Source organism: Raphanus sativus, unplaced genomic scaffold, assembly GCF_000801105.2.
Source record: "Raphanus sativus cultivar WK10039 unplaced genomic scaffold, ASM80110v3 Scaffold2702, whole genome shotgun sequence".
Taxonomy (NCBI): domain Eukaryota; kingdom Viridiplantae; phylum Streptophyta; class Magnoliopsida; order Brassicales; family Brassicaceae; genus Raphanus; species Raphanus sativus.
In genome coordinates this window covers 2,651-14,264 of record NW_026618010.1, presented here as the reverse complement: position 1 = coordinate 14,264, position 11,614 = coordinate 2,651, and the positions used below count along the sequence as shown (strand labels likewise).

At 45.4% G+C, this 11,614-nt stretch overlaps 1 protein-coding gene and 1 non-coding gene across 2 annotated transcripts; one reads left to right on the top strand and one right to left on the bottom strand.

Annotated features, from left to right (window-relative positions):
- Positions 1 to 6,148: 6,148 nt before the first annotated feature.
- LOC130505926 (small nucleolar RNA R71) lies at positions 6,149 to 6,255 on the bottom strand. The gene has a single exon (XR_008941842.1). It is a non-coding gene; the product is annotated as a small nucleolar RNA R71 (small nucleolar RNA).
- Positions 6,256 to 7,109: 854 nt separating this feature from the next.
- LOC130505925 (uncharacterized) lies at positions 7,110 to 10,589 on the top strand. Its single transcript, XM_057000529.1, has 3 exons — positions 7,110 to 8,911; positions 8,983 to 9,848; positions 9,936 to 10,589. The coding sequence occupies exons 1-3, from the start codon at positions 7,861 to 7,863 to the stop codon at positions 10,587 to 10,589; spliced, it is 2,571 nt and encodes an 856-aa protein (XP_056856509.1). The 5' UTR covers positions 7,110 to 7,860.
- Positions 10,590 to 11,614: the final 1,025 nt, after the last annotated feature.

Here is an 11,614-nt window from a genome sequence, read left to right as displayed (position 1 = left end):
ACGATGTAAGAAGCTTGATTGGGAACCACTAATCAGTGGAGAATAACCAGGAAGTTGAATAAATCTCATAGGAGTTGTGAGTAAGAGATATCCCACTTTCTATCAAGATGATTCCAGATTAGCCTGTTCGGACATATGGCAATATCTTCATGATTCTTATCAAACCAGGATGAACCAACGATGTAAGAAGCTTGATTGGGAACCACTAATCAGTGGAGAATAACCAGGAAGTTGAATAAATCTCATAGGAGTTGTTAGTAAGAAGATATCCCACTTCTATCCAAGATTAGCCTGTTCGGACATATGCCATTATCTTCATGATTCTTATCAAACCAGGATGAACCAATATGTAAGAAGCTTGATTGGGAACCACTAATCAGTGGGGAGAATAACCAGGAAGTTGAATAAATCTCATAGGAGTTGTGAGTAAGAAGATATCCTACTTTCTATCCAGTGATTCCAGATTAGCCTGTTCGGACATATGGCAATATCTTCATGATTCTTATCAAACCAGGATGAACCACGATCAAAGAAGCTTTATTTGGAATCACTAATCAGTGGAGAATAACCAGGAAGTTGAATAAATCACATAAGTTTGTGAGTAAGAAGATATCCCACCTTCTATCCAGATTAGCCGGTTCGGACATATGCATTATCTTCATGATTCTTATCAAACCAGGATGAACCACGATATAAGAAGCTTTATTTGGAACCACTAATCAGTGAGAGTAACAAGGAAGTTGAATAAATCACATCGGAGTTGTGAGTAAGAAGATATCCTACTTTTTATCCAGATTAGCCTGTTCGGACATATGTCATTATCTTCATGATTCTTATCAAACCAGGATGAACCAAAATGTAAGAAGCTTGATTGGAACCATAATCAGTGGAGAATAACCAGGAAGTTGATTAAATCTCATAGGAGTTGTGAGTAAGAAAATATCCCACTTTCTATCCAGTGATTCCAAATTAGCATGTTCGGACATATGGCAATATATTTCATGATTCTTATCAAACCAGGATGAACCACGATCTAAGAAGCTTTATTTGGAACCACTAATCAGTGGAGAATAACCAGGAAGTTGAATAAATCAGATAAGTGTTGTGAGTAAGAAGATATCCCACCTTCTATCCAGATGATTCTAGATGTAAGAAGCTTGATGGAACCACTAATCAGTGGAGAATAACCAGGAAGTTGAATAAATCTCATAGGAGTTGCGAGTAAGAAGATATCCCACTTTCTATCCAGGTGATTCCAGATTAGCCTGTTCGGACATATGGCAATATCTTCATGATTCTTATCAAACCAGGATGAACCACGATGTAAGAAGCTTGATTGGGAACCACTAATCAGTGGAAATAACCAGGAAGTTGAATAAATCTCATGGAGTTGTGAGTAATAAGATATCCCACTTCCTATCCAGGTTAGCCTGTTCGAACATATGCCATTATCTTCATGATTCTTATCAAACCAGGATGAACTACGATGCAAGAAGCTTTATTTGGAACCACTAATCAGTTGAGAGTAACAAGGAAGTTGAATAAATCTCATAGGAGTTGTGAGTAAGAAGATATCCCACTTTCTATCTAGATTAGCCTGTTCGGACATATGCCATTATCTTATGATTCTTATCAAACCAGGATGTACCAATATGTAAGAAGCTTGATTGGGAACCACTAATCAGTGGAGAATAACCAGGAAGTTGAATAAATCTCATAGTAGTTGTGAGTAAGAAGATATCCCACTTTCTATCCAGGTGATTCCAGATTAGCATGTTCGGACATATGGCAATATCTTCATGATTCTTATCAAACCAGGATGAACCACGATGTAAGAAGCTTGATTGGGAACCACTAATCAGTGGAGAATAACCAGGAAGTTGAATAAATCTCATAGGAGTTAGTGAGTAAGAAGATTTCCCACTTCCTATCCAGATTAGCCTGTTCGGACATATGCCATTATCTTCATGATTCTTATCAAACCAGGATGAACTACGATGTACGAAGCTTTATTTGGAACCACTAATCAGATGAGAGTAACAAGGATGTTGAATAAATCTCATAGGAGTTGTGAGTAAGAAGATATCCCACTTTCTATCTAGATTAGCCTGTTCGGACATATGCCATTATCTTCATGATTCTTATCAAACCAGGATGTACCAATATGTAAGAAGCTTGATTGGGAACCACTAATTAGTGGAGAATAACCAGGAAGTTGAATAAATCTCATAGGAGTTGTGAGTAAGAAGATATCCCACTTTCTATCCAGTGATTCCAGATTAGCCTGTTCGGACATATGGCAATATCTTCATGATTCTTATCAAACAGAGGATGAACCACGATGTAAGAAGCTTGATTGGGAACCACTAATCAGTGGAAAATAACCAGGAAGTTGAATAAATCTCATGAGAGTTGTGAGTAATAAGATATCCCACTTCCTATCCAGGTTTAGCCTGTTCGAACATATGCCATTATCTTCATGATTCTTATCAAACCAGGATGAACTACGATGCAAGAAGCTTTATTTGGAACCACTAATCAGTTGAGAGTAACAAGGAAGTTGAATAAATCTCATAGGAGTTGTGAGTAAGAAGATATCCCACTTTCTATCCAGATTAGCCTGTTCGGACATATGCCACTATCTTCATGATTCTTATCAAACCAGGATGAACCAATATGTAAGAAGCTTGATTGGAACCACTAATCACTGGAGAATAACCAGGAAAATCTCATAGGAGTTGTGAGTAAGAAGATATCCCACTTTCTATCCGTGTGATTCCAGATTAGCCTATTCGGACATATGGCAATATCTTCATGATTCTTATCAAACCAGGATGAACCACGATCTAAGAAGCTTTATTTGGAACAACTAATCAGTGGAGAATAACCAGGAAGTTGAATAAATCACATAAGTGTTGTGAGTAAGAAGACATCCCACCATCAATCCAGATGATTCCAGATTAACCTGTTCGGACATATGCTAGTATCTTCATGATTCTTATCAAACTAGGATGAACCAATATGTAAGAAGCTTGATTGGGAACCACTAATCAGTGGAGAATAACCAGGAAGTTGAATAAATCTCATAGGAGTTGTGAGTAAGAAGATATCCCACTTCCTATCCAGATTAGCCTGTTCGGACATATGCCATTATCTTCATGATTCTTATCAAACCAGGATGAACTACGATGTAAGAAGCTTTATTTGGAACCACTAATCAGTTGATAGTAACAAGGAAGTTGAATAAATCTCATAGGAGTTGTGAGTAAGAAGATATCTCACTTTCTATCCAGATTAGCCTATTCGAACATATGCCATTATCTTCATGATTCTTATCAAACCAGGATGAACCAATATGTAAGAAGCTTGATTTGGAACTACTAATCAGTTGAGAGTAACAAGGAAGTTAAATAAATCTCATAGGAGTTGTGAGTAATAAGATTTACCACTTCCTATTCAGGTTAGCCTGTTCAGACATATGCCATTATCTTCATGATTCTTATCAAACCAAGTTGAACTACGATGTAAGAAGCTTTATTTGGAACCACTAATCAGTTGATAGTAACAAGGAAGTTGAATAAATCTCATAGGAGTTGTGAGTAAGAAGATATCTCACTTTCTATCCAGATTAGCCTGTTCGGACATATGCTATTATCTTCATGATTCTTATCAAACCAGGATGAACCAATATGTAAGAAGCTTGATTGGGAACCACTAATCAGTGGAGAATAACCAGGAAGTTGAATAAATCTCATAGGAGTTGTGAGTAAGAAGATATCCCACTTTCTAACCAGGTGATTCCAGATTAGCCTGTTCGGACATATGGCAATATCTTCATGATTCTTATCAAACGAGGATGAACCACGATGTAAGAAGCTTGATTGGGAACCACTAATCAGTGGAGAATAACCAGGAAGTTGAATAAATCTCATAGGAGTAGTGAATAAGAAGATATCCCACTTCCTATCCAGATTAGCCTGTTCGGACATATGCCATTATCTTCATGATTCTTATCAAACCAGGATGAACTACGATGTAAGAAGCTTTATTTGGAACCACTAATCAGTTGAGAGTAACAAGGAAGTTGAATAAATCTCATAGGAGTTGTGAGTAAGAAGATATCCCACTTTCTATCCAGATTAGCCTGTTCGGACATATGCCATTATCTTCATGATTCTTATCAAACTAGGATGAACCAATATGTAAGAAGCTTGATTGGGAACCACTAATTAGTGGAGAATAACCAGGAAGTTGAATAAATCTCATAGGAGTTGTGATATATGGTGTTTTCACATCATTGTATATATGTTTTCATTTGTTTCAAGTCACAAATTCGTGTCAGTCTCGTCCTTTTTGACCTTTTACAGGTCTGGAGTTAGTAGAAGAGAGAAGAGAAGGTGCCTGATGAAAAGATGTCCTTTTGGAGCAATCCTGCGGAGAACACTCAAGTAGAACAGTCCCGAGACTGGTCTCGTTCAAGCGGAACAAGCAGACGGAGTGATCCGGAGATTGTTCCCGACGAATATGGAAACTCTTTATTTCGGGAATTAAAGCCCTGTTGCCCTAATCCCTTTTCTTATGATTGGCGCCTCCATATAAAACGCCATCTATCTTTTTACTATTTTTCTTACACTAGTTTTATAAGAGAACATTGAGTATTTGCGATCTGCAACTTGTAAGGGAGAAGAAATCCATCCTCTCATAGAGAAGATCATCTGAACCCTATTGTTTCATACTCTGTTCTTATGCAATTTTATTCAGGATTTATGTCTTTTTTTATTTGCATCATGATCGAGTAGTAGCCCTGATCGCCTAGGGTTTTTAGGGTGCTGAGACATGAGCTAAACATAGATAAGCGATCCATATATGTTCTTCATTCATACTTTTCTTACTGCTTTCATTAACCTGATTACTTGATGTTAGATCACTAGTTCATCGCCTAGTTAACCGCTTAGGAGATAACTTGACATGTATTGAATGAGCTTAGTATCCCTAATCAGCGAAAGTAGATATTAGGGTGGTAAGTGAACTAATCGGACCTGTTCTCTAAAGCTTGCAATCGATCCTCATCCCAACGACAGTTAGGTGGTGAGATCGATCTGCAAAGCGATCACTGCCACGACAGTGGAGTTTTCCAGCTGAGTGATCCGAGTTCTAGAAAGCACTTCATCGCGCTTGAATAATTGTTTGGCTCCAATTCAGCATCCAATGAAATACCCTAGGCTAGCTCTTGTTTAATTGAATCAATCTCGTGTTTATTTTGCTTGTTAACTATCGTCTCTTTCAACCAAAACCATATCTTCATTTTAGCTTGATTTAGTGTAGACTGGTCCTCTGGATTTGAATCTCAAGTACTACAATTGCAACTGTTAACTTGGCAGTAGCAAGGATTCATTTTTAGTGTATCAAGTTTTGGCGCCGTTGCGACGGGGACCAGATTTTTACCTCTAATTTTCGGTTTCATATCTAGTCTAAGATATCTAACTCGTGTTTATTTCTTTGTTTCAGCTGATGATCCAGGTGCATGACCAGTAGACATACTCGGAGCAACGCACAAGGACCATTGCATCAGCTTACCAACGAGGAACTAGCGAGATTGGAACGACAGAACCGTCAACAGCCGAGATCAACGAACACCAACATGGGTGATCACCAAGATGATCTCACTGCTGCGTTTGCACTCATGCAACAGCAGATGCAGCAAACGATCCAAGCGCAGCAAGCTGCTGCCGAGCAAGCTGCTCTGAATGCTGCGAACCAGCAGAACCAACAGGAGGAAGTTGTCCAGATCGGCCAGAGAAACTTACTGCGCAATCTGCCTGCTACGCGATCTGCCATAACCCCTCCACCGTGCACTAGGCAAGACTTCGAGATCAAGCCAGCCTTGATAAGTCTAGTGCAAAGGAAGATCTTCAATGGACTTCCTGCTGATATACCGATGGACCACATCGAGCACTTTGAGAAGATGTGTGGTTTCACTAAAGCAAATGGAGTACCACCCGATTACATCAAGTGTACTCTGTTCCCTTTCTCTCTTGATGGGAAAGCTGCTCGCTGGCTTGATTCCCTACCCACGGGATCACTCACCACTTGGGAACAAGTCCGAGAGGCCTTCTTAAGCCACTTCTACATGAAATCGAAGACGGCAGCTCTGAGACAGAAGATCGTGACCTTCAAACAGCTGGTGGATGAGCCGTTCTGCGATGCATGGGAGCTATTCAACGTCTACCGCAGAGAGTGCCCACATCACGGTTTCGAAGAAGACTATCTGCTGGGAGTGTTCTACGATGGAGTAGGCTGGGAGTACAGGAACGCTTTGAACTCAGCCAGTAAGGGAGATTTCATGACCCAGACCACTCAAGGTGCCTTCGAGTTGATTGAGAACATGGCCTCAAGCTCAGCCGATAATAACCGCGAGACTGATCGCACTCAGAAGGTGAAAAGCATCGATAACAGCAAGATTGATGAGCTCTCTGCCAAGGTCGATCAGCTGATTAAGAGCAACCAGAACCAGGTCTTCATCATGGAAGAATCCCCTCAGGATAAAGCAACCGCGGATGGCACATCAGAGACAGATCAGTCAGCTGAGGATCAGCATGAAGTGAGCTATGTGAATGGGCAAGGATGGCAGTTCAAGAACTATCACCCGAACCCTAACGTGAGGAACAATCCCCACCTGTTCAATGCCCATAAACCAGACGATAAAGCTCAAGGAAATCAGGGCCAGAACAGTGGATACCAAAGGCCTTATGGCAATCAAGGAAGAACCTTTGTCCTCAACCCAGCTCAGAATGCCCAGTTCCATAGCCAGAAACAACCGGTTAATCAGCAGGCTGCACAACCGGCTCAGACTGCTCCGCATGATGACATGAAAAGCCTCGCCAATATGATGAGCCAACTGCTCCAAGGACATCAGATCCAAGAGAAAGCACTGAACCAGGTCACAAACGACATCAACACCAGTGTTTAAGGTGAGTTTGGTCAACAAAAAGTAGAAGAACTCAAGAGTGGGATGAACAGAGACGTTTTATTAGAGTCGGAATAACGAGGGTACAAGAGTAAGAAAGCCGGCTAGTCGATGCTCGGTGAGATCCTAGCCGGAAGTCGGTTGGCTTTGACCTAATCCGTCCCCTTCGTTATGGGCCTTTTGGCTTAAAGGCCCAGTCGAGAAGACTGCTCGGCCCGAGCCGCCTGATCGTTTCCATCGGCTTCTCGTCGTTCAGCTATAGAGGTCTCGAGCCGAGTCGCGGCTCGTCAGAAGACGTCTCCGAGCCGGTCATCCTTTGAATGGTAGTAATGGGCCTCCTATTCGCTGGGCCTTGTGGATGGTGCCAATCCATCCCCAACAGTAAGTCCCCCCCTAGTTCGTTGTCGAGCAGCTGGTCGCAGCGAATTAGTGAGTTAGGGCTCGAAGAATAGGAGGTTTGATAGTCGGTTCCTTTGATTTAACCGAGGAACCGCCGGCGGAAAGAGTTCCGGATGTTCCCGAACGAACAACCGACCTATCGTACGCTCGATGCCTCAGATGAACTCCTCTAAACCGATGAATCGACTGTGCCGGTTTTTGATGTGACAGCGAACCATCACCGGTTTTCGATCGAGAAGCTGAAACGTCGCTAGGGTTTTTTGTCGGGAATCCGAAAGGTCGCGTCTGAGTGTGACGCGCGAGCCCGCCGACAGGCCCAATTAGGCCCGCTTAGGGCTAATGATGGCACCTCGTGGGAGGCGCCTTCACTCTCTCTATAAATAAGAGGTCTCTCTCGAGATCTCTCTCATTCTTCTCTCAGTTTATCAGGTACTTTCTCTCTCTACTCCTTATCTCTCTAGCTTTTGCTCTCTGTTTTAGTTCCTCTACTCGATATGTCGACGAGCAAACAACTTTCTCGAGAACAAAAGGGAAAGATGATTTCGAGCACCACTGGTCCCGATAGTGATCTGGAGAGGGTTCGCGGATCCGGCGATAGCGTAGAGGAGGCTCATCGCGAGGCGATGATGGATACCGAGAACATGACCCGAGAGCAGCGTATGCTCGTCTCGGTAGCGATGGTTCAATCTCGCGCAGACGATGACGGAGGCGATGGCTCTCCTGACGACGGGATGACTCCCTACTGCTTCTACCCGGGAAATATTTTCGAGGAGCAGCGCCGACTCGATCCGTCGCGAGCTCGTCCCCCTGTAGTTGAGGGGCAAGACTGGAGGAACGTTTTACCGACGCGATCCACATTCGAGTCGGTGACGAAGCTGCTGAAGAGAGGCAAGGCGACCGGAGTTACATTCATAATCCCGTCAAAGACCCAAAGGCCGTGGTCCCCCCCGAAGGGGTATCAGTGCGTATACGAGTCGTACTTCGAAAAGGACACGAAATTATGGTTTCCGATTCCTCGACTCGTCACCGCCTACACGATGCGCCGAGGAGTCGCTTTGAGCCAATTCTTGAATGGCGCTTGGCGTCTAGCAGTTGCGCTGATGGTGATTGGGGCGGAAGCTGGCGCTGCTCTCAGCGTCCGAGCATTTGAGGAGCTGGTCTCGGTGAAGATTAATCGAGGCCTGTTATCACTGAAGATACGCCCGAACTATAATGTGGTAACGGGCTATCCGACCAAGACGAACGACTGGCAGCGATCGTACTTCTATGTTAAGTCCGATCGCTCGGCTTTCGAGGAGCCGCTGAAGACCGGTTACCGTGTTCTTTGGAACAATGAATTTGGTATTGAATGTTCTTTAATCTTTTACTGTTTCAGACTCCTGACCATCTCTTTTTCTCTTGTTTTGACAGTTCCTCACTCGAATACCGCGGAGTACGAGGAAGATTTCTTGGAGAGTGCTCGGATTATCGCGTCCCAGAAACAGGATTTTTGGGAGAACTTCTCGTACAGGAGGATTCGTAGGTCGATTGATCGGATCAAGCGGCGTAAGTTTCTCTTTCTCTTCTTTTGCTCGGTTTCCTCAGGGATCCTAAGTCGCTTTCTTTTGTCTTTGCAGAGGTTTGGCGTTCGGACACCGTTCCTCTCATCACCAAAAAGTCGAAGAGAATCAACTTGTTCACCAAAGCCGAGCAGATTGAAATTAACCGAGCCAGAGCTATGAGGGAATTGCCGGATCTAAGTTTGGTGGTTGGGAAGCAACTCGGGTTCGTGGAACCGGACCAAAGCTCTAACGCAAACTCCTCTGATCCCGGGGAGCCGAGAGCGACTGAGTCGGACGGGGCTCAGCTCGTGAGAAAGTCGGGGAGCAAGAGGAAGGAGAGGGAAGGCGTTTCTTCCGAGGAGAAGCAAGCCGAGGAGACTTCCACCGGTGGGGGCGCCGGATCGGAGAAGAAGCGGGCGCGCAAGGATCCCGTTGAGGTTCGGCCTTCCTCTGTGGAGAGAGGTGAGCTCCAGGCCTTGGAGCCTAGCAACAATTCTCGAGATGACGTTCTCCCGGATCCGTCTCTCGATGGTGGTCTTCAGGGGACTTCTTCTAAGGTGAAGAAGAAGTCGAAAAAGAATAATAAGAAGAGTGTCGGCGAATCCTCGGGGCACGAGATAGCGCCCAATACGGAGAAGGAAACCGTGGAGGCTCCGACTACTGCCGTTTCCCTCCCCAAGGCGGCGGTTCGTGAAGATGCCCGGGGATCGAACAGGTCCTCTCCGAAGGCTCAGGAGGGTAAGGCTGTGCCGAAGAACCTGCAGGGGTTTTGCCCGGATAAAGTGGACTTCATTTTCAAGCGGGACACTCCTCTCGTTTGTAACGAGAGAGATTGCGCTCGTTTCGTCCGCCAAGTCCGGGGAAGTAGGGAGCATCTCCCACTCGTCAAGGACTTAGTTTTCCAAGACGAGTACACCGCTGCTGCCGGTTCCTCGGTTAAGGTAAGTATAGTTTCTGCATCGCATTCGTTTCTCGTCTTTCTTCTCATTTGGTCGTCCTATCCCAACTCTTTCTTTGATGTGTTGCAGAGCCAAGGTGACTGGAACGAGGTCGTCCGCATATACGACAAAGAGCTGAAGAGGACCTATGGTGTGATTGATAGGCAACGGCGCAACACCAAGGAGGCGACTGCCGCCTTAGAGGTCATGCTGAAGAAGAAGGACGAAGCGGTTATTGCAGAAGCGGCCATGAGGGATGAACTCTCCCAGAAAGAGGCGGCTATGAACAAGGAGCTGAAGCGAGCCCGGGAGTTGGTTAAAGCGCTCGAGAAAGAGAAAACCAAGCTGGCAAACGAGAAGAAGACCCTCGAGGAAGAGAAGGCGGCTGCTGCCTTAGAGCATTCCAAGGAGATGGATCGTCTCCGAGAGTCGCGCCGCTACGAGGTTACTCACGAACGGATCCGAGTAATGGCGGCGATGCATGGGAAAGCCGCCGTTCGCTTCCAGAGGATCCAGGATCGGGAGTCCCGTCGTGATAACTTTGAGGATGCGAGATGCATGCTCGGCCAGGCTCGGGGGATGAGACGTTGCCTTGAAGGGATGAAAGCGGCAGGTAAAAACATCTCTCAGGGAGATATTGATATCTACGCCGGGCAAGAGAGGCATTATGATGCGGAGGTGAAGCGTTTGATCGTAGATGATCTCCTCTCGTGCTCGAGTCGAGGTTCGTTATCCAGGAGATGATGGATAAAATCGACAAATTTGGGTCGAACATGGACTTGCTCGACTCCGAGGCCGCCAAGACGCTTCGCACTCCCCTCAGAGCACCAGGGGATCGATCCGAAGAGCCGTCGAAGAGCCTTCTCGACACCGTTCAGTCGCCAGCTCGCCCTGATGCTGTTCTCCCGGGTCAAGAAGTTGCCCTTAAGGACCCTTCCGTGGCTGAGGAGACGAACAAGTCAGCTCCCGACGAACCGATCTCCAACACGCCGGTCAATATCTCCGACTCGCCGTCATTCGAGGATGCGGATTCTGGCGCGAGTGAAGGACATCTCGAGGGGGCGGACTCTGGCGCGAGCGAAGAACATCCCGAGGAGGATCTTCCTGCCTTGGATTAGTATTCGATGTTTGTTGTATCTGACTTTTGGCGCTTGTGCCTTTAAAACTATTTCCTTTTCTCGGCTAAGGCCTTTTGTTGTATGAACTACTGCCTTGCTTTTTCTTCAGACCTTTTATGGATTTTTATTATATATTTCAGTAAGTCGTTTCCACTTAGAAATATGTAAATCGTTTTTGTTTTTAACCGAGAAAGGATACATTCGAGCGGCTACTCGCGTTTGCCAGCGAGCTCGACAAGGAAGTCGGCGAGGACTTGAGATTTGGCGGCTGTTCGACATTTGTACGTAATGTCGAGTTCACTCAGTTCGATTGCCCACTTGGTCAGCCGGCCGGCTCTGTTGGGATTTTGCAGGACGGTGCGGAGCGGTTGGTCGGTCAGAACTTCGATAGAGTGTGACTGGAAGTAGGGTCGTAATTTCCTCGCGGAGTCGACGACGGCCAGAGCCAGCTTCTCAAGGGTTGGGTATCTGGTCTCCGGGCCGGTCATGCGTCTGCTAGTGTAAAAAATCGGACGCTGCTCGCCACGGTCCTCCTTGATCAGGACACTGCTGACGGCTGCCGAGGAGACAGCGATATAGAGAGACAAAACGTCTCCTACGTCTGGCTTGGCCAAGACGGGAGGAGTCGTTAGGTATTGCTTGAGTTGGACG